At 29.5% G+C, this 21,764-nt stretch overlaps 1 protein-coding gene across 3 annotated transcripts in view; it reads left to right on the forward strand.

Moving 5' to 3' along the window:
* Window positions 1-21,764, forward strand: part of LOC123300788 — a 191,692-nt gene that overhangs the window by 55,282 nt on the left and 114,646 nt on the right. For all 3 annotated transcript variants that reach the window (XM_044883438.1, XM_044883447.1, XM_044883454.1), the window contains exon 2: window positions 1,719-4,164. In XM_044883438.1, the coding sequence (XP_044739373.1) occupies window positions 2,488-4,164 (1,677 nt within the window). In that variant the 5' untranslated portion in view covers window positions 1,719-2,487. The remainder of the gene's footprint in view (window positions 1-1,718; window positions 4,165-21,764) is intronic.

Raw genomic sequence — 21,764 nt, forward strand, 5'->3', positions numbered from 1 at the left:
CTTATTGGATGCTTACGTCATACAAAGAATACATCTTACAAGTTTCAGGTGTCTACGATCAGCAGTTTGGGCTATACGTTAATCTGTCAGTCAGTCAGTCATCCAGGACAAAGCGTTTTATATGTATAGATAATAATAGCGGTTTTATTAGTGTTGGGACACTAATAAAACTAAAATAAAATAAATAATAAAAAAAAATTAAATAACCGACTGTGTTAAATAAACTCGAAAAAGAAATAAACAAGTTCAGTTGGTTCATAGCGACTTTAACAGCCGGGGCCCGTTAAAATCTAGACTGACTCAAAGCTTCCCGATAATGGGCTCCGACTGTTAAAGTCGCTATGTAAACTACTCAACTTGTTTTTTTTTTGTCCAATTTTATTTAACACAGTTGGGGATTTTATTTTTTTATTTATTTTATTAAATATTGAATGATTCGACTTCAGGTGTCAACGAATAAACTACGACATCCAATGAGGCTTACGAAAAGTATTATTGTTTTTATGGCTTTTTATGGTTTTTCTATGGTGTATAGTTTTTCAGTTACTCGCAAAAAATTGATAAAATGTTGGGTTTCGTGTATATCTGCGTCATAAAAGTAGTATTAGAGGTAATTTTGATGGTAGAAAATCGAATAAAAATGAAAATGTGTAGAACCACGTCAGTTAGGAATTTTACATTTAGAATTTTTTACTTAAAATTTTTCTTCCAGTTTTAGGAAGAAAACTATTTAACTCGCTTTCATACGTATGCTAGTATGTTAGTACGTAACAGAAACTTTGGATTCACTCCCTACAAATGATTTTGATGATTGTGACCTCCTACAAATCGTCGGATTAACTCGAAGTTTGGCATACATATCAATGACCGATGACAATACAATAATTTAATTAATTTATTTGATTATCTTGATCAGGATTTTTAGGAATAACGATTTCCATATCTGAAAATATATACATTTATTTGCGCTCCCACCATATTTATACTGAATTTTTGATAAATAAAAATAGTCTAGAAAACTGAAAAACACAAAGTAAATAATAGTTTGAAAAAACTAAAAAACACGCTTTTGTAACTAGCTGAGCTAAAAGGTAGAAATTAATTTCTTTAAATTCAAAAAAATCATATTATCGTAAACAAGCGTGGGGTGCTTTTAAGATATTTTATAATGACTTTACTATTACCAATATCTGTCTACATATTTTTACAATATTTGAAATTTAGCACCACACGTTTTTTTACGATAAAATGATATTTTTGAATTAAAAGAAATGATTTTCTACTTTTTAGTTCAGCTAGTTACAAAAGCTTGTTTTTTAGTTTTTTAAACTATTATTTAGTTTTTAAGTTTTATTTTTCGATTTCCTAATTTTCCAAAGAGTCCACGTGACTATAGTTTAAACCTGTTATTTAACATCCTTAACACCGAGTTGCTAAAATTTGTTAGTTCAAAATCTGCACAATTCTAATTTTATTTTTTGTAACTATGTATACTTATTATAAGCTTTCTTAGGGGTTGAAAAACTTCTAACGCGAGGACCGTATATAACAAACAACTCTTTTATTTTTGAAACCTGTATTTGCTCTAAATATTGTATGCAAAGCATTGTTTTAAGAACAGAAATAATAAATTTAAAAAAAAAAACTCAAATAAAAAGAATTTAATTTTTTTTTGGTTGAATAACAAACACACACTAATGTTTTGTTTTTATTTACAGATTGTGTTGTCGCGTGTCTGCCTACATCTGATTACTTACATCAAGTCAATGTTTAAAAATATTGGTACCACCACTACAAACTACACCAACACAATTAACCTATCTCTGTCTCTCACTCAGTGCAGCTAAACAGCGCAGCGCAGTAAAAGAGAAGAACAAATAACAACATCCAACAACGATCCAATCCAATCCACCACACATAGTTCTTCGAGTTGCGACTTGCGATCAGTTTTATAAACGACGTCGCCGTTGTTGTATGTGGTGTATGTCGCGAGCGTGTCCACTTTCCAATAATATCTATCTAGTGTGCTTATTGTTTTATTTCCAATGTTGTTTGGAGTAATACAATTCGACAACGGTGTGTTATTAAGTGTGTAAAGTGTTTTTTTCTTACATTCAGCAACCTGCAAAATTTTATATCAAATCCAGTGAAGTGAATTGGTGCTTTTGTTTGCTTAGTGTGTCTCAATTTTCACATCGGGGAAATTAAAAACAGTAGTCGGACCCACGTTGACTGACTACAAACATCGTGAGTGCAATTAAATTGGATGACGACACCGTAAAACTGCCTCTAAATTCTATAAATAACATGCTGTTTGAATAACAAATTTTAAAGAGGAAAATTTATCAACCTAGTGTTATTTATTATTTTAAAAAATATAGCACATACTAATATAACATCATCCCCTTTTAACAAGGGTGGTGTGTTACAAGAACACACACATTTCAGGGAAATTTAATAATCTTCACGTTGTAATTTAAATGGGAAATGGCTACGACTGCTAAATTACGTGGTAGCAAATTTCCTGATTCTGGTGAAGAAGATATTGCAGCGATTGCGAAACAAATAAGTGATCATGCTGAGGCAATATATCAAACATGGAAATCACGTGGTCTTGCACCAACTGAAATATTGAATTGTCATAGTAATGCACAGGCAGCGGACAAATTTGGTAGTACGTTAACACCACAACAACAAACGAGCTCCGTTATTGATAGTTCAACAATTAAATCGCCAGTTGTTGATTTGTTACAACAAACACAACATTTAGATAACAATCATTTAGAAAAATTTGTGAATAATTTTGTTAGTGAGGATAAAGCGGCTAGAATGGCTGCAGCACGACAAAAATCACCAGCTAAATCGTTACCGTCAAGTATACAATTTGCTTTGCAAAAATTTGAGAGTAATTTACAATCACCTTCATCCACAACTTCCGCCACAACTACGTATAGTAATAATAACAATAATAATTTGACAAAACCATCATCGACAAAGCCACAAATATTACAGAAACCACAGATATCACCAAAACCAGCGTTATTCCGTCAAGAATTATTATCCGATACAATTGAAACAATATTTCCACCTGATTTACAACCACAAAAACCACAAACACCAAAACGGCCTACATATTTAGTACAAAATTCATCTTCATCTATGTCACAAACAGATTCTTCCACTGTTTCATCCACAACTTCACCAACAGCGGGCTTACAAACATGGCCACTTAAAAATAAAATTGAATCACCAAAACGTACCGTAAAATCAACCTTAGAACAAATTTCAGCACCGCAGTCTTTAAATAATGAATCATCAAAATATGCCACACTCCCATCATCCAAAAATAGCCCATCATATTTGGATGAAGTGGCCAGAGAAGAAGAGAGACTTATAAATGCATTAAAAACTGGGGTTATTATTGCTGAGGATCGTACAACTCCTGAACGAACTTTATCCTCGAAAAAAAATAAATCGAATGGTTCACCCTCGTCACCATCCCCGTCATCATTCATAAAAAAAGATGTATCTCCAAGTCGGGAAGCCGTTAGTTGTTACTTAACTTCACCTCCTTCGAATCAAGATCGACCATTGTCGAAAGATGATCGTAACGATTTATCAAATATGTCTATTGTCGATTATGCCAAAGTACGCTATCGCGCTGCTCAACAGACACCACAACAGCGTTTGGACGATGTGATCGGTAAACCAACTATTGAACGTAGCGAAACACCTGTGGCGGCTATTGTTTCAAGAGTACGTAATAAATTTGAACCCCCAACCGCTTCCACCGGTGGTGCAGGTGATCAAAAAACATCAGATGTGGTTGATATGTCAACACGATGGGGCTTACGACCACGACCTCGAACCAATAGTGGTACGAATCTGAATTCAACCGAGAATAGTCACCATCAAAATGTCCCACATCCTGAATTGACAAATAGTCAAAGACAACATATCAGAGCAGCTGCGGCTGCTACAAATAGTTCTTTAGTAAGTGGTAATAATCCGGTACGACCATTTTTAACACGTGGTTCAGTGGCTGAACGTGTACTTATATTTGAAAAGTGTCCTAGTGAGTTATTGTTGGACAAACAACGTTCGCGTACAGCGCCAGCTATAAATACATGGCGTAATGGACATGAAGTTCATCATAAAGCACAGGTTAGTGTCTTATATATTTCCTTTTATGTAAAACATCCACTCTTACTTCCACATTAATTTCAGATCAAGTTTAGATTGCAAAACAATTCATAAAATCAAGATCTCTGTATATCAAATCTAATCTATTTGTTTAGTTTGTCCTATGTAACACTTATCACACTCACAAAATATTCCATAAACCAAACTCGGCTGATCTAAATTATCCACTTTGTCTTTTATGGTATGGTATGGTATGGAGGTTAGCGGAACATGCTCGAACATCGCGCCTCGAAGCAAGGGTTCCTAGCCAAATAGACGCTTGTACTAAGACGCTTGCCTATCCCCGCTACACTTTTCAGTGGCTATTATAACCAACTGATGTACTGAAACCCAGGATTTGCCTAGCGCTGAGTTTCCTAATTTCTTCTGGTTCGAATATGGCCGGACCAAACCATTTCCTTCGCTGCTGTATGAGCGCCGGGCAATAACAGAGAAAGTGGATCGATGTTTCTTCTGAATTTTCTCCGCATCAGTCACACGCGGGAGATTGTGTTTTTCCAATCTGATGTTGGAACTTGTTCAGGTTATCATGCCCTGTGAGTAACTCTACGATGACGAGTTTCCTTCACCCAACAGGCTTTTGGCGAATCGCCCTCCCTCGTAGCTGGTCCATGCTTTTAATTGTTGGTTTTTCAGATTATCTCCTAATCTGTTAAGATCTTCTTGGTATGGCATCGTCGCAAGCTTTTCTTGAGTGGGAACCATGGTGGTTCCCAGTTTGGCCAGCTTGTCTGCTCTCTCCATACCGTTCCAACCAGAGTGTCCGGGGATCCAGGTAATATTGACTTTATTGTGCCTCGCCAGGTTGCTTAGACTGTTTCTAGTCTCCTTGACGAGTCGCGATGACACGTTACAGTTTGATAGCGCTTGGAGTGCTGCTTGACTGTCTGTGCAGATACTAATCACATCATCCCTCAAATTGTCCAATTGGAGGTGGTCAGCACGTCTCATGATGGCTACCAGCTCTGCCTGGAATACAGTATCACTTTGTCTTTTAACTTGGAATAAAAAAATTAACTCTCAAACTAGTTTTATATTCGTATTTTTCAAACATTTATATAATTTAGCTGACAAAGTGTTGAGGAATGGAAATCTTGCAAAGTTCGTATTTATAAAAAGATTATTTTGAATATCGATTGCGTTATTCAATACTGGTGTTAATAATTTTAACTATGAGAAGAATAGACTATTTTATCAAAATAGAATTTTATTATTAGCATCGCTATTTTCTTTCTTTAAATTATATGCATTCCAGTAAATTATTATATGTTTTTTAGTTTAACATTTAACACTCTCATATGGTTTTCCCGCCTACAATAAAGTAATTTTATAAAAGGTTAATTAACTCAATTACCCCAATTAATTTATTAAAATATTAGTTGGACGATAAAGTGCATCTGCTAGCGATACGATCACATTTGTCGTGTATCACTATCAGTAAGTATGATGTATAAAAAGGGCATTGTCGTTAAAAAAAACTTCTCTTATAAAATAAATACAACAATATGTCATTCAACTCAATAATATATTATTGTAAAACTATATAAACAACAAACATACTTATTAGGTGTTTTATAACGTTTTGATGGATATGTGCAATAATATATTGGATAGAGTTCTAGCCATGAATATTAATGTGCATTTATTCAAAAAATATATAAAATAACATCTGTAAAGACAAGCATGGAAACTATTACCCAATCTTTAAAAAGCAGAATCTAAAGTGAAGGGACCTTCCATCATGTTTTAACGTCGAATACCGCTCCCATTGATTCATTAGTATATTACGATCCTGGATCAGAAAATTGGATTTCTTAGGTTGTATACTATTTTCTATACATGGTAACGATACACTACTTTAATTATAGAATTGTATGCATGCATATATAATTGTATGGATTGCATTTATGACTTACATTGAAAATTAAATATTATTGTCTCACAAATTTAAATAAATAATTATGATAATTTGCTTATGCTACTTTGCTTAGTCCACTTTTATTTTTTAATATTTTAATAATTTAAAATATTTTGACTAGTTTCGTCTAACATAGACATTTTCATAACTGACACAGTTATGAAAATGTCTATTTTATTTCTTATCCTAATTATGGAGTTCCACAAAGTAAAGCTCTCTACAATTAAATAATTGTGCAATTTGATTTCTTATTTTCACATTTTTTAATGCAAGTTTAATTAGTGTTTTTCAATAATTTTAATTTGACATTTTCTATAAGATTAACATGTAAAGAATTGCAAATTAGTCATAACAGCCTCCTTTCTCGCCAAAATTTTTCACTGGAAGCGCTGGCTACGTTTTTATTACGCTACCATGACTACACACACAACGAATAATAACGATTAAATTTGTGTGAAAGGTTATCAAATCAACAAAGTCATATTCGGATTTATAATAGTTAAGATACTTAAGATTTGAAGATAATGCAAAACGCTTATCAAATTCAATCTCTAGCATTCATTGAATTCAATCCATCGCATTTTGCAGATTTTACGAAGATGGTGTCTGAATTCGGACCTGCACAATTTTCGTTCCAAACCAACTATACGGAAATTTTTTTTCATTACAAATAACAATAACTATCAATGATTTATTCTTAGGCATATAAGCTTACTAAGTCAGTTCAGTTATTACGCATAAAGTTAAACGCCCACATAAAGTCAAAAGTCACTATTTTAATTTTGTTACTTATTTGTTGTAAAATGAGCGGGGAAAACCAATAAATTATCAACCAATTTTGCAATTACTTTAAAACATCTGACTTTTTAAACACATAAAATAGTAATTATTATATACATTATTAAAGTCATTGTACATATTTGTGTTGATATTTTGCAATTAAATTTTTTTTATTATGTTAAACAAAATATTATTAAAAGCATTGAAAATAAAATTCCCATAATAAACTACTATTCTAAAAAAATCAAATCACTAAATCATTACAAAGTGTAGTGGTGTATTCAAGAGAGAAAGTCAATTTTACCTATAAATTGTAAAAAAAAACTGTATATTTAAAAATAGAAAAAAAAAACGCACTTAATATAGAAATACAATTCTAATAATGTTATCCGGTCATTAACAGCCATTCAATGTGCTATGTGCTATGTGTTATTACATTGTATATCACATTTCTTGTAATTTGAACTGTACTAAAGAGTATTTAATATCAGCAGCATCAAATAATCTTCATTTTACATTTTAAATAATTTTTTTAATTAATGTTTGTAATTGAGTCTAATATTACACCATCTTACACGCAAAGGAAATCATTGAACTTGTGTTCAATTTGTTTATGAGATGCTATGATAATAGTTGGTCTCTCGAAGCCCGTGTTATCGTTGGTCCCACCATATACAACATGTTCTGTTATTGACTGCAGAAACCTAGCTTCCGAAAATAAGCTCATCAAGAGAAACAAAAAAACTCTTTTCCAAATTTGGATCTGAGGCCTTATTTGGGAGATACGGGTATGACAAAAATTTATACATTTGTTCATTCACTGACTATCATTCGATTACCAGTAGCCAATGATAATCAGTAGACATTAGTAAGTTTCACTTAATAATGGAAGGAATTTAAAAAAAAAAATAAAATTATTTAATTGAATTTGGTCACACTGTCCCACTTTTTATATTTTTATTCTATTATTGTGAGAAAATAGTAATAATTATAAGTAAACATTTTATCATTGGACGTAAACTAACAAACCACATCCATTGTTGCATGGTTTGTTTGTTTACGTACAATAATCTAATATTTTTTCAAAATAATATAATAATATAAAATAATATATAATCCAATTAAATCATTTTATACTTTTAAAAATCCCTTCCTTAGTTGAATATTATTAAATGAAATTTACAGATATTTACTGATTATCATTGGCTACTGGTTATCGAATGATAGTCAGTGAATGAACAAATGTATCAATTTTTGTCATATCTGTATCTGCCAAATTAGGCCTCAGATCCAAATTTGGAAAAGTTTTTTTGTTGCTCTTGATGAGCTTATTTTCGGAAGCTAGGTTTCTGCACACAATAACAGAACACGTTGTATATTTGTATTCCAAACGTTTGCACTTCTCGGCCCTCTTAAGTTAAAATGAGTTGTATACAATGTGGATTCTTGTTATTAAAACGAGGCCTAATTTCAGCAATTTCGAAGGTATTTTCCAGGTGTAAAAAGCTGTTTTTATACATTTTTATGGCTCTGCACATTTATACAATCTCTCCAAATTGAACCAGGATATTTTAATAGGTATATAGGTTGAATTAGTGTGAAGAATGTGTCTTTTGGGGGGATCAACTTCCTAGCCCCCTATCCCGTTGTTTATACTACAAAATTATTATTTTTTGTGCGTTTTTTAAGGCTTTACGCATATCTACAGACCCTTCAAACTGAACTAGAGAGTTGGCAATTAGTATGTAAGTTGACCTAGTGTCAAGGATATGCTTTTTGGGAGTATCACTTTCCAGCTCTTTTTTACTCTTTTTCATGTCGGCATTTTTAAATTAAAAAATTTATTGAAAAGCAATAATCCAGAGAGCTGGTAAGCAATTTGGAGTAGGTTCTTAACGTTCAAGGGAAAATTTTTTTAAGAGAAACTTTATTAAAAAAATGTTTTTAGCATTTTGAAATTTTTATATCTTTGTAATTTAAGAAATAAAAAAAAAAATCGAAATGCCAGACCAGTCAGTCTCGTCTAAATGTTGCAAAATGAGGGAGAAATATGACTTTAGTTACGGAGCTATGCTGCTAATAATTTGTCAAAATTACTGTTCAATTTAAAAGAAAAATAAAATAGAATAAAATAAATTAAAATAAACAAAATTAATAAAATTAATTGATAATAATAATTGTATTTAATATATTATATTAAAATAATGAACAAAAGCCTATTATAATATTTAGTTAGAACATTACCAACAACTTCCGATCAACTTGCTTTTGTAGTCAGCTAGTGAATGCATTTTAAGTACTGTACTTATTATTATTATTATGCCGCAATATTTCCGTACTTCAAACTCCATTTATTGCACACATTTTATATTAAAGCGGAATAAATATTAAGGTTATTCAGTCACGAACAAAGTAATAAAGCAAAGCCAAAGGTTAAAGTGCTGTGATATTATGCAATACAAATTACAAATAAGATAAACCATGATATTGATCATCCATCAATCCTTACAATTAAGCATTCTGATACAATCGAACTTTCAAATTATTTAATATTATATTTTATTACTAAAAACTAGAGTGATACCCTCCCGCTTCGCTGGGTTTAAAAGTAAAGATTGATAAAGATTGCTCTCGCTTATCCCCTTTCTATATCACAGGATCACAGTTGGATTGTTTTACACAGGTAAAATATATGTATGGTTTTCTATTTTTTAAAATATGCTTAATAGTCGTAATTATTCATTGAGTATATCAGAAAAGATGGATGTGAAATATTTTATATTGACTATTTTTACAGAAATCTGTAATTTATGGTAATGTCAAATGACTAATTTTACAGAAATCTGTAATTTATGGTAATGCCAAAATAAATTAATTAAAAAATTTTTTTTTGTTTTTTATTAATATATCTTTATAAATTATGTCTCGTGTTATTCTGAAGTATGAGCTGTATTGCTGTACAGTTTCGTTAAAAATCATTCGCTAGTTTTAGCGTGAAAGCGTAACAAACAAACAAACATGCTAACTTTCGCATTTATAATATATAGAGATATGTTAATGCGAAAATGCGTCATCTTAGGACATCACCTCGGAGTCTTACGGAATAAGCTGATCACTTCTATATAAAAAACGTTATTTTGTTAGTATAAAATCTGTCTCAAAAGTCACTTATGAACACGTGTCAGCGTCATTAGATATTCAAGAGCATAGGTCACAAAAGTCAGTTCTTTTTAGAATATCTCGTTTTCTATTTCTTCAATCAATCAATCAAAACACAGATATACTACATATTTACGAAAATATCTCAAATAGTCTCATGAAATATTTGATTAACTATCATAGTGAGCAATTGATACTCTTGTTAGAAGTGATTAATTAAATCTGTTTTGAGTTTTTAAGTAATTTTTAAGTTTTAATAATAGCTGTTATGTTTTATCCCACGTTTTATCGAATAACCTTACACTTACTAACTACTCACTTCTGTTTAATCCATAAGTTTGTTCAAAAGTCAAGATTTTCTTTTTTGTAGATAAATATTAATATTTTTTCATGTATTGAAAATGAAAAACTTTTTATATCTACAGAATAGAAAAATGTAAATTTTAAAAAGTTTTATTAAAATGTCGAAAACTTTTTTTTCGCTTTTTTTTATTAGTGAAGTGAGTGTTGTATATGGCACTACTAGTTTTTTCTACTATATACGAATATTTTTTTAAATCTGATTAAATAATTTTCCTCATACCGGGTATTTATTAAGAAAGTACGAGTAAACTAGATTTAGGGTTGAAAATCCTATAAAATTTTCAATATTATTCTATATTTGATTAATTTTTGAAATACTGAAGACTGAATAAAAAATATCCAAAAATTTTCAATCTTTTATATTTCGTAATTCTTTAATCTTCATATTTCGTCATTAAAATTTAAAATTGTTAATAAAAAGATTTATACCTGACATTACACTGCCCATGCCTACATCCTTAATGAAGTCGGTCGACACAATTTTTATTTTTAATTTTTAATTAGTTTTTTTTTTTTTTTTTTTTTAAATAAATTTTGAAAATTTAAGGGGAGCTGCCCGCAAATGACTTCAAAAGTAGTCATATATTTAATATTGATCTTATGGGAAAACCGTAGATGGATGATAGGTTTTCATAGATTTCTCCAAAACTAGTCGGTGGAAATTAAAAAAAAATTATTTAAGTATTGAAAAAAAAACAAATAACCCCTTGTGTCCGACTAATTAAGGATGTATGAGCACGGTAGTGGGGACACAAATTAAAAAATATATATATTTTTCAATTTTGTTGATGAATTATGTTATAACTTGACAATATAAGACGAAAAGTAAGTATTATTTTTTTTCGATATCTAGAGTAATTTTCAAAATATCGGAAATTGAAAATTTTGTTTAGTTATTTAGCTTTCCATATTTCGGAAATCAAGGCAGATATCGAAAATGTAATTCGTATTTTTCGTCTACATTCATGAAGTTATAAGAAAATTCATCAACAAAGTTGAAAATAATGTACAAATAATTTGAACCACAAGTAACTTGCCTCGGCGCTCGCAGTACCCTAAAAACATTTCAATATAGATTAAAGTTTTCTCGGAAATACTAACTTGTTTATTTCAGAACACAATTTTCCAAATTTAGTGAAACACACAATGGAGCACATGGTACTACGGAATAACTTTTCGTGTGCATTTAATAGAACCTATGCTTCAAAATGACAAAGCTAGAAAATTTTTTCTGAATTCTCTGTTGATAAGGTAATTGCAAGCAACCCTGGTAATTTTGATATTGGTGATTTTGTAGGGAATCCTGCTGTAATCTATTCTACTATTATGTATCATTTATAAAAATAAAGTATAATCAAAAAAAACTGATACCTGCAGATTCAAGCGTCGAGAATTTATGCTATAAAGATTGTTGCCCGTCTCTTTCTTGCAAAACATTTCTATATGGCAATACCGTGCAATGATGTCATTATTCTATATCTTCCTCTTTGCTTAATTAAGAGTTTTAAACGTTCATATATTTTGCATTCTTCTCAATATTTTTAAAATCCAACTTCACTTTTCCGGCCTTGCAGTGAGAATTCTTCATCTGATGAAGTGATTAACCAAATTTAAGGCATTATCCCCATTGCAAAAGCTATCGAGTGGCACCAATTGACTACTACTGTTTTTTTTTAAATATTATTTTTCAAAATTCTGCTTAAAGGACTACCATATTTACTCGTTAACGTCATTATTGCAACAAGAAAAGAGGAAATAATTTTCAAGTAGCCGATTAGATTTTTGCATCAAAGATTGTTAAGAATTTCGATTTTTACTTTACAATTACAAAAAATTGAATTGAAATTGACCTTTTCGCATGTACGAAGTTACAGATGTAAACATGTTTTATAATACATATTTTTGTCTTAAGCTAAATACTCCTGATATCAAGTTTCGTGTTCATTTCTGCAAGCATCTCAGAAAATTTAAAATCACGAGTTACCGTTATATTTGGATTATGTTGTAAATTCAACGTGAGTTTCATATTACAGCATGAAACGCAAACCTAATAGCTTCCTAAAAAATTTGACATGAATATCGAAGGATAATTGAAGGTCAAAATTATTAGCTGTTCACGAAAACAATAATTGAATAGCAAATATTCGATGGTCATGTAATTGATCGTACCATGCCGGAACAATAAAACATTCCATAATTAATACATTCGATTCGTGCTTCTTTTCGATGTCCTTACCCTATTTTAAATAAAACATGCCTAGAAGATATAATATTAAAAGAATTTAAAAATATTTATTAAAAAAAATAAAAATAAATGGCGTATTTAAATATTTTTAATTTTTTGTTAAAAAATATTATAAATTCTTGTATAACTAGTTTGTTTATTATGAATAAATAATATTTATAATTTTAGTTAAAAATTTTTTTTTAAATAATGTAATTTTTATGATAATTTATATTATTCCGTCTTAAGTAATTAAATTTATTTTTGATTTTTTTTTCAAAAAGTTAATTTTGTTTTATTTTTTGAAAGATTTGAATCAGAAATTAAAACCAAATGTCGACTGTAAATTTTACAAATTAGTAAATTTCAACTGTACACTTTTGATAAAAAAATATAGAATTTATTTTAATATACGAAAACATATTAGATACATCTGCTGAGCTACTGAAGGTCAACCATAAATTATTCGCTTTAGTTATAGAGGTTTTATATCTTAATTAAAGAAATAATTAAGGGATTATACAAAGCTTGTCAGCAAAATTAGTTGTTTGGTATGCTCTAAATGTTTGGCTTCAAACGTATGTAGTTCGTAGAACTTTGTTGCTTGATGGGAGTGAGTGTAAAAAATAACGCCAAGATCGGTTGGTTTTTTTGTTAACACAAACTTGACTTTTTGACCAAATTTGGGGAGGGGGAGGGGAGTTTAAAAGAGAAATTTTGGTTCTAGGTGGCAAATAAGAAATTTTCGATTAAAAATTTCATAAATTCAACATTTTGGCATAAACATATTAGCTCCGTGCATTATTTTTATTTTTAATAAGTTACCATAGTGACGTCAATCTACATTTATTAATATAGTTGTATGGATGCACATATAAGTCTATATTGCATATATGTTTTACATTGAAAATTTAATACTTATACTGTAACAAATTTAAATAAGTACATAATTATGTTAATTTAATAAAAAAAATATAATTAATAACATTTCATCTCTTATTTTCACAATATTGCAGAAAGTTTAATAAATTGTTATTTTTCAAGAATTTTAATTTGACATTTTCTGTACCACAATTGAGAATTAGTCAAAAAGTCATGATTTATTGTAAATTTTATAAGTTAACAGTGCGGCGGTCGATGGTCGATACAGCTGTTCCTTGCTCCACCTACTATGCTCCTTTGCCAATACGTCCATGAAGGCGATATCTGGCTCGTTACTTTTACTAAATTTTATATTATTTTGATACATTTATAAAAGTCACTTCAAATTTGAATTTAAAAAGAAGGAAATTATTAAAAACAAACTTGGAAATAAAATTAATATACCTTGATATATATTTTATAAATACAGGGTATAAAAATAGTTGCAAAAGTTTTTTTTTTTTTTTGTGAATAAATTCAACTCTTTTAATGTGTATTACCTTAAAAAGTGAATCCACTTTAACTCAACCTGGACTAAATTTTGGCGACCCGAATGACTTTAATAATTACATTTTTTTTTGAGGCAACTAATTTTCGTTATATCTTTTATTGTAAGCCTAAGACTGACAAGATATAACTTTTTTCTAAAGTCGTTTTGATTCCAAATTAATTTCCGATTGCCGTTTTGTGGAAATAGTACTTCCATATTGTCCTTTTCCGAAAATTAACAAGTAACTACTTTTTCCGTATTTCTAGAACCGTTAGTATAAAATTCTCTAAAAAAATGTAAAAAATAGTTTCTATTCACAATTTAATTATTGCTTTTCGCTGGAAAGCACTGTTTCAAATTTATTGGAAAAACATTGAAAACAAGTTTGAAAAATGATCTGAAATGAATTTTGTCAAACTCAATTTTACTGACTGACCTATAACTTCTCATTCGATTAAAAATTTTATTAAGTTCTATTTTACTGTCTAACATTGTACATATTTTAATTAAAGGTATTGCCTCATATACACCTGTATAATTTGGCCACATGAATGTAGTATCAAAGTATGTATGTTTTATTAATATATTGTTAAATCATAAATAATCTATGCTTATCAGATTAAACGTAAAATCTTGATTTCATGCCAAAATATTTTACCTCAAACTTTGTTACATACTTACATCGAGTATTATTGCTGTTCTTATTATTCTTACGATAATGTTTTTTTTAATGTTTCATTTCTGGTTAATTAAAAATAACAAAAAAATCTTTAATGTTTCATTAAATCAAAAATCACATTTGAAATTTTTCTCGATATACCTCCTCTATGCACAGTCTGAAATGCTAAATGAAATGCTAAGAGTTTAAAAAAATTTAAAATGTTTTACAAATAGAAATAATACATGAAAATTTCACAAATTTGGGAAAAAAAAATAGAACCCAGAAAAATCCGAATAATTAAGAAAGGTATTTTCGTTAGTAATATCTTACAAATAAATCAACTAAAATCGCGATATGTAAAGCTGCTTTTATGTTATTTGGAGACCCCTTAGAGGGGTGTGAAAAAGTTGTGCTTCTTGCGTAATACTTATAATATTTTTTTACCTATTAAGCAGCTGACAAAACTAGGATCCTGTATTAGGTAGGATCGATGAACAATTGAAGGAATTTTTCCAAAATTCCATCATTAGTACAAAGCAATAGCTTCATTTCCTTCGGAAATTCGCTAAAAAAACATACATGTTTAAGTCTAAATATATTAAAAGCTTATATCAATAGAAAACAATATTATCTATTAATTGAATTTATATTAGGTTTTTGGTAGTACATACTATATTATAATAAATAATTAAAATAATAAAAAATAATTTTATTATTAGTGTATGACTACAAGTTTTTTTATTTTATCTCAAAATTATTTTTTATTATTTTAATTATTTATTATAATATTATTTAGTTTACAAAACCTAAATTAAATATTAAACTCGTCTTTTTGATAGCGCTAATCTTAAATTTAGAAATCCTTTTCACAGTTTCTTTGTGCATGAGGTACAGAGCTTGAAGGGTTCCGGATGTGAGACAAATTCTTAAAAATCAGTAATCTTCAAAACAAATTAATTTTGGAAATTGAAAAACGTATATTCGATAATCTGTACATGGACGTAAAAATAATTGAAAATAATTTATTATGTAATACATATATGAATATGCCTGGCGTTATCCAATTAATTTTATTTTGTTTCAAATAAAAATAAAAATTATTAAACGTGTTTGCTTGAGGTGACGTTACACGTCATGGATTTACAAATTTATTCTAAAGATTAATTTTAAAATTAAAAAAATATTTATATTGAAATATACTAAAGATTTTAAACTTTGTTTAAATTTAGAATTTTGTTTAATTTTGGAAGTATTTAAACTATTTAAATAATACTTATTTAAATGTTATTATATTTCTGTTAAAGTTAAAACTATTTTAAAGCTTTAAAACCATTCAAACACTCAAAAGTAAGATCAATTCATTTTCAAATGGGCTAAAACAATATATTATTTAATTAAAACAATAAAATGTTCAGAGCTAAAAACTTGTCTAACAGAGATCTTTGAGGTATAATTATGTTAAAAGCTCGGAATCCAAGGATAGTCAATGAATCCTTATAAAAAATGTTCGAATACATTGTTTAAAGTTTACTTAAAGAAGTTAAAAACAAAAATTTGTGCGATCTTGCTCAGGGGGCGGGACAGACCCCTTCTCGGAGGTGGAAAAGTTTATTTTAAAAATGACAACGAGAATCGATAAAAATGTGAATTTTAAGCAAAAAGTCATTTAAGTATATTTCGCAAAGAGAATACTTTCCCAGTTGTTGGCGATTGAAATATCGCCAATATAATCTTCCAAAAACTTCAAAATTGTCACTTATTTGACGTTAAATACTCCGAATTTTAATCTCCAACAACTAGAAAAGTATTTACCTTTCGAAATATACTTTAATGACTTTTTTTGCTTAGAATTCGTCGTTTTATCGATTCCCGTTATCATTTTTAACATAAACTTTTCCACCCCCAAGAAGGGATCTCCACCACCCCCTGGGCAAGATCGCACAAATTTTTTTTTCCTTACTTTTTTAAGAAAGCTTTAAACAATGCAGTCGAACAGTTTTTATAAAGATTCATTCACTATCCTTGGATTCCGAGGTAAAAATCTAACGGCTCTCCTCTATTCGTAAACCATCAAAATATAATAATATTAATAATAATAATGGGGCTTAACCTCCGTTTCTCTGACATATACGCCTATAACAGAGGCCACCCACATCATTATTTGTGAATCTTTATTTATTTTAATTACAAACATGTATTTACAATTACATTTTGATGCTGGTGGAGTCGGTTACTTCGTTCTTATCCAAGCGACGACAATGTGATCAATTCTGCACTTCCATTAATTATAAATTGTTCACACTGCCGCTGCTTGGATTCGAACCCACAACCTAAGTCTAAATGGACAAACAATCAAAGGCAAACGCCTTAGACCGCTCGGCCATTTAGGCTCTGATAACCATCAAAATAACAAAATTCTTGAATTTTTTGTCGCTTCAAGAACAGTTGCAATCAAAAGGATACAAGACTAGCAGTATCTTTTAGTTCACTTCTGTGCCTTTATATAAGCACTTTGGTAGTACCCAAAAGTGCCTTGTACAAACAAGATGTATGTATGCAAATTACATACACGAAAATCACCTTGGTGGAGCAACAAACCTTCCAATTTATTATGCATTATGATATTCATTGTACCATATCGTTTGTTTTTTAAATCGGACCTTTAATAAAAAGAGAATTTAGTTTGCATTACTTAACCTCTATGTACACGAAAAATAAGTAGCTTCTATATGTAAGGTTATTTGTATACAAAACGTTGAAGATATCATAACACAAATTAAACAAAAACAAGTGAAAACAAACAATTGGCTGAGCTAACTGTGGAAATACCATGCCTAGACAGTTTTGATTACTCTCTAATCAGATTACACATACATACATGTCACACATACATAACTAATATCCCCATATAATACACACTATACAATTTACGCCTAATTTATTTTTTTATAAGGAATATTTTTTACATTTAAATTTTTCTTCTATCTCTAACGGTTTACAAGATGGGTCCTACCGACCCAAGACCCACGACCTTAACCTCACTTTTTACGTCCTGAGTACGCTGTAAAAATTTCAGCTTGATCTTTTTTCGTTTTTAAGTTATCGTGTTGACAGACAAACGGATAGACGGACAGACAACCGAAAATGGACTAATTAAATGATTTTATGAACACCAAAATTTTGTTCTTAGCATCAATATTTTTAAGCGTTACAAACTTGGGACTAAACTTAGTATACCTTGCATATTACATATATGTATGGTATAAAGACAGTCGTAACTACCTATAAAAAATCGAATTTACTTTACGTTTGAAAGTTTCTGAAGTATCGATTGAAGAATTGCATTGTTTTTTAATACATTTTTATTAGCTTCACTTGTAACAAATTAGCTAACAAACAATGTAATAAAATCTTAGAAGTCAATTTTAATCTACTTTTAATTTTCTGATTAATTTGAATATTTTCACAGGTTCGAGGTCCGATGACAATACAATAATTGAATAACTTTGCCCCAGTATCTCGATCAAGATCACTAGGATAAACGATCGATAATCTTATCTTTATTACTATTAATAATATTTTCTTGAAATATGAATTGTAATTTTAACAATGAGCTATGAGATGCTGTATTAGCTAAGGTGCCCGTTCTAATGCGGAAGGTCGTCAGATCGAAACCCATGCATTTTATTAGAATTATATTTTTTCTAATTTTCAACGATTTATTGCACTAAAAAGTAAGTAATTTAAATTGTAATGTAAAATTCAAAGCGTGGGATGCTGTCGACATTCATTCTTTAAATTAGCTGATTTGACAGATATCGACGACCTCAAGCTTTTTCTACATTATTATTAAAATTAATTTCCACTTTTTTGTGTAACAATGCGTGTTTTTTAGTTTTTTTTATATATAAAATATAAATTTATTTTAGTCGATATCTCAGGAAATACTAGTTCATTCCAAATCACCCAAGTCCATTTTTGCATTTTTAGAGTCAAAATTACTCTAGGAAATGATTTTTGTTCATTTTTCAACATAAAATTTTAATCTTTGCTTACTTTTTCTTTGAAAAAAAGAAATTTTGATGAAGCATACAAGGTGCCTTTTTTAAGTTGACATATGCTTGAAATTCGATAAGTAAATTTAATCGAGGAAAATGCTTCCAACAAAAAATGTTAGTTTCAAAGGCACATATTTTATATTCGAATTCGATCTCAGTTTTCGGAGTGAGCTTTTCAAAGTGTTGGAAAACCTAGGACAAATTTAATGTCTGCGTTAGATGTGCATGTAAGTATTTTTTTGGTTTAAGAAAATTTAAAAAAAGTAAAAATAGTAAAAAACCTTTACGACTTCTGTATTGAAGTTGTTGAATCAAGAACTTGATCCCAAACTAGTGAAATTTACTAAATTTAAAAAACCCCCGACAAATGCGATTTAATTCTTGTAAACCGATTTTTGGAAACTTAGGGGCTACGATACTACTGAGAAACACACAGATAATAAATACACTTTAAACTTATAACAATCCTTCTCAAAACAATATCAAAGTGATGGTTAAGGACATCAGATGAGATGAAAAGGATACTTAGAGAGCTATCACTTTTTTGAGACGTTTTTTGGAAATATTGTAATTAAAATTGAAATATTTGAGTTGACTTTGTTCTTTTGAATTATTGTTTTGAATTACTTAATTATTTGACCATTATTCATTCTCATAGTAATTATTTATATGTTGAATTAATTTTGAATATCATCGCCAATTTTTACTTTTTTCGGGTATGTTATCCTAAGCTCGCACTTGCTAGCTAAGAACACTCTCCGGTAAATTACCTTTCAAAAGAAACCAAAAAAATTAAAATCGGTTCATCCGTTTAGGCGCTACGATGCCACAGACAGACAAACACACAGACACACACACATAGCAGTCAAACTTATTACACTCTTTTTTTTTTAGTTCGGGGGTTAAAAATAAAAAAATGTATGTTTTGAGATATCGCCTAAAACGAACGTCTATGTATGAGCTCTTATTTCGGAGTGATTCTGGAAATATCTAGGCAAAATACTCATCTATTCGTCAAATGTGTTTTTTAGATCTTAAAAAGATCCAATTTTTCAAATGTCACTAGGTTACGGTTTACTGTTTGTAAAAATTGAAAAAATTTGTTACGGTTGCAAATTATTTGCTTATGTTGAATTCCTTACTTTTTGACTTTTTGGAGGGGACTATTGTTTCGATTGTTCGTCTGTGAATTCGGTCTGTGCATAGACGTAAGATAGATAGACAACACGTATAGACGTAAAGAGACTCAATAAATATTCACTTTCGTGATAAAGGAAAGTAAAATTATTTCTAATTTCTCAATAAACATTTATTCAACAAAAAAAAAAAAAAAGAAAAAGATTCAAACAAATTAATACAACATATAAATAAAAAAAAAGGTATGATCAAAGTGAAATTAACATGAAAAATAAATTTATAAAATGTTTGTATGATAATGAGTAGCTATCGATAATCATTTTTCATATATGATCTGTTTTGTTCATGGATGAAAAGTTATCATCCATTTGATAAAAATACCGTACGCTTTATTACGTATGACAATACTTAGTTATTTTTTTTTATAAAAACGTGTGTAGGCAGTAGTTAACGTCAAATTATTTTGTTTACTTTGTGTGCGTGTTCGAATGTGATGTGTATTTTTTTATTTTTTTATTTGTTCGATTCATTTAATTGTTTATTAGTTGGAAATACGGTGTTTTTTAGGGTTCAGTATTGAAACGTTTAAGTTGTTATTCCTGATCTTTCTTAAATTGAATTGTCTTCAATATAAAATAATAGAATATAAACATCTTTTAACCTCTAAGTGGATGCGATATGATGAATAAGAGAGAAAACTGCCAGTGAGTTTCCCTGTGTCCCTGTCATAGTCATATGTCACAATCATATGATGCATAGAGATTTTGTGTCTGCTATTATTTTTGTTTTTTGACAAAGAGGTTATATACAGTTTTGTATTATTTTTTCTGAAAAATGAAAAGTGCTTAATATGCAGATTTGCATATTTTCCAATATGTGGTCACAGTTTATATTAAGTATAGGTACACAATATACTAAGTACACAATAATACTAAGTGCACAATTTGTTTTTTCATAAATATTGGTAGATGAAAGTGCACTTAAATTTAAATAATAATTAAACTGAATAAAACTTTATTAAAATTAAATATTATTAAAAATTAAACTGTTTTGTGTTTGTTATGTAAATTAAGTTCACGTTTTGGCGTTTCTACTTTTTGAATAACTTTTAATGTATTAAATAATATTCCATAAATCGTTTTTTAACTATTTACTTAATAGCAATAATGTAAACAATATGTAGCCAATGACATAGATTAGACAAGGACACAGGGGAATTTTCTGGCTGTCTTCTCTGTCATTCATCATGTTGCAAGTTTTGAGCCGTGGCGTTCTCTAGTTGTATATATAAACTCTTTGGTATACTATACATTGTCATAGCAGATGACGTCATGATTCATGGCGCACGATGTTGAAGTGTTTCAATGTCACATTTTTTTAAAGCGAGTATATTTATTGCAAAACACTTTTAAATGTAAATCTTTTATTGGTCCCTACAATCGATTCGACGTGTTTTTGGTACATCGAAAAATTTACTGGAAGTGTCTATTGATATAATGCAGTACAAATCGACGCACGAGTACAAACAGCTATTCAACCTCAAGTTTTTTATACGATTCTCTTCACTTTGTCTAAATGATGATATAAGTGCATATTTTAACAATTTTCCTTAAGGATGTACAAAAGCCAGGGCAATTCTGGACAAAAGGCTTGATTTTTTTACATATTTCTTCTGGGAAAACGGTAGCTGGATGATATTTTTTCATAGATTTCTCCAAAACTAGACAGTGGAAATTAAAAAATAACTATTTAAATTAAAGTTAAAATCTATTAAAGAACTAGGCCTAATCTGATGTCAAAACATGATGCCCCCATCAAACTCTGCAATTTTTGTACTACAAAACGAGCTA

The sequence above is a fragment of the Chrysoperla carnea genome, chromosome 1, assembly GCF_905475395.1.
Source record: "Chrysoperla carnea chromosome 1, inChrCarn1.1, whole genome shotgun sequence".
Taxonomy (NCBI): Eukaryota; Metazoa; Arthropoda; class Insecta; order Neuroptera; family Chrysopidae; genus Chrysoperla; species Chrysoperla carnea.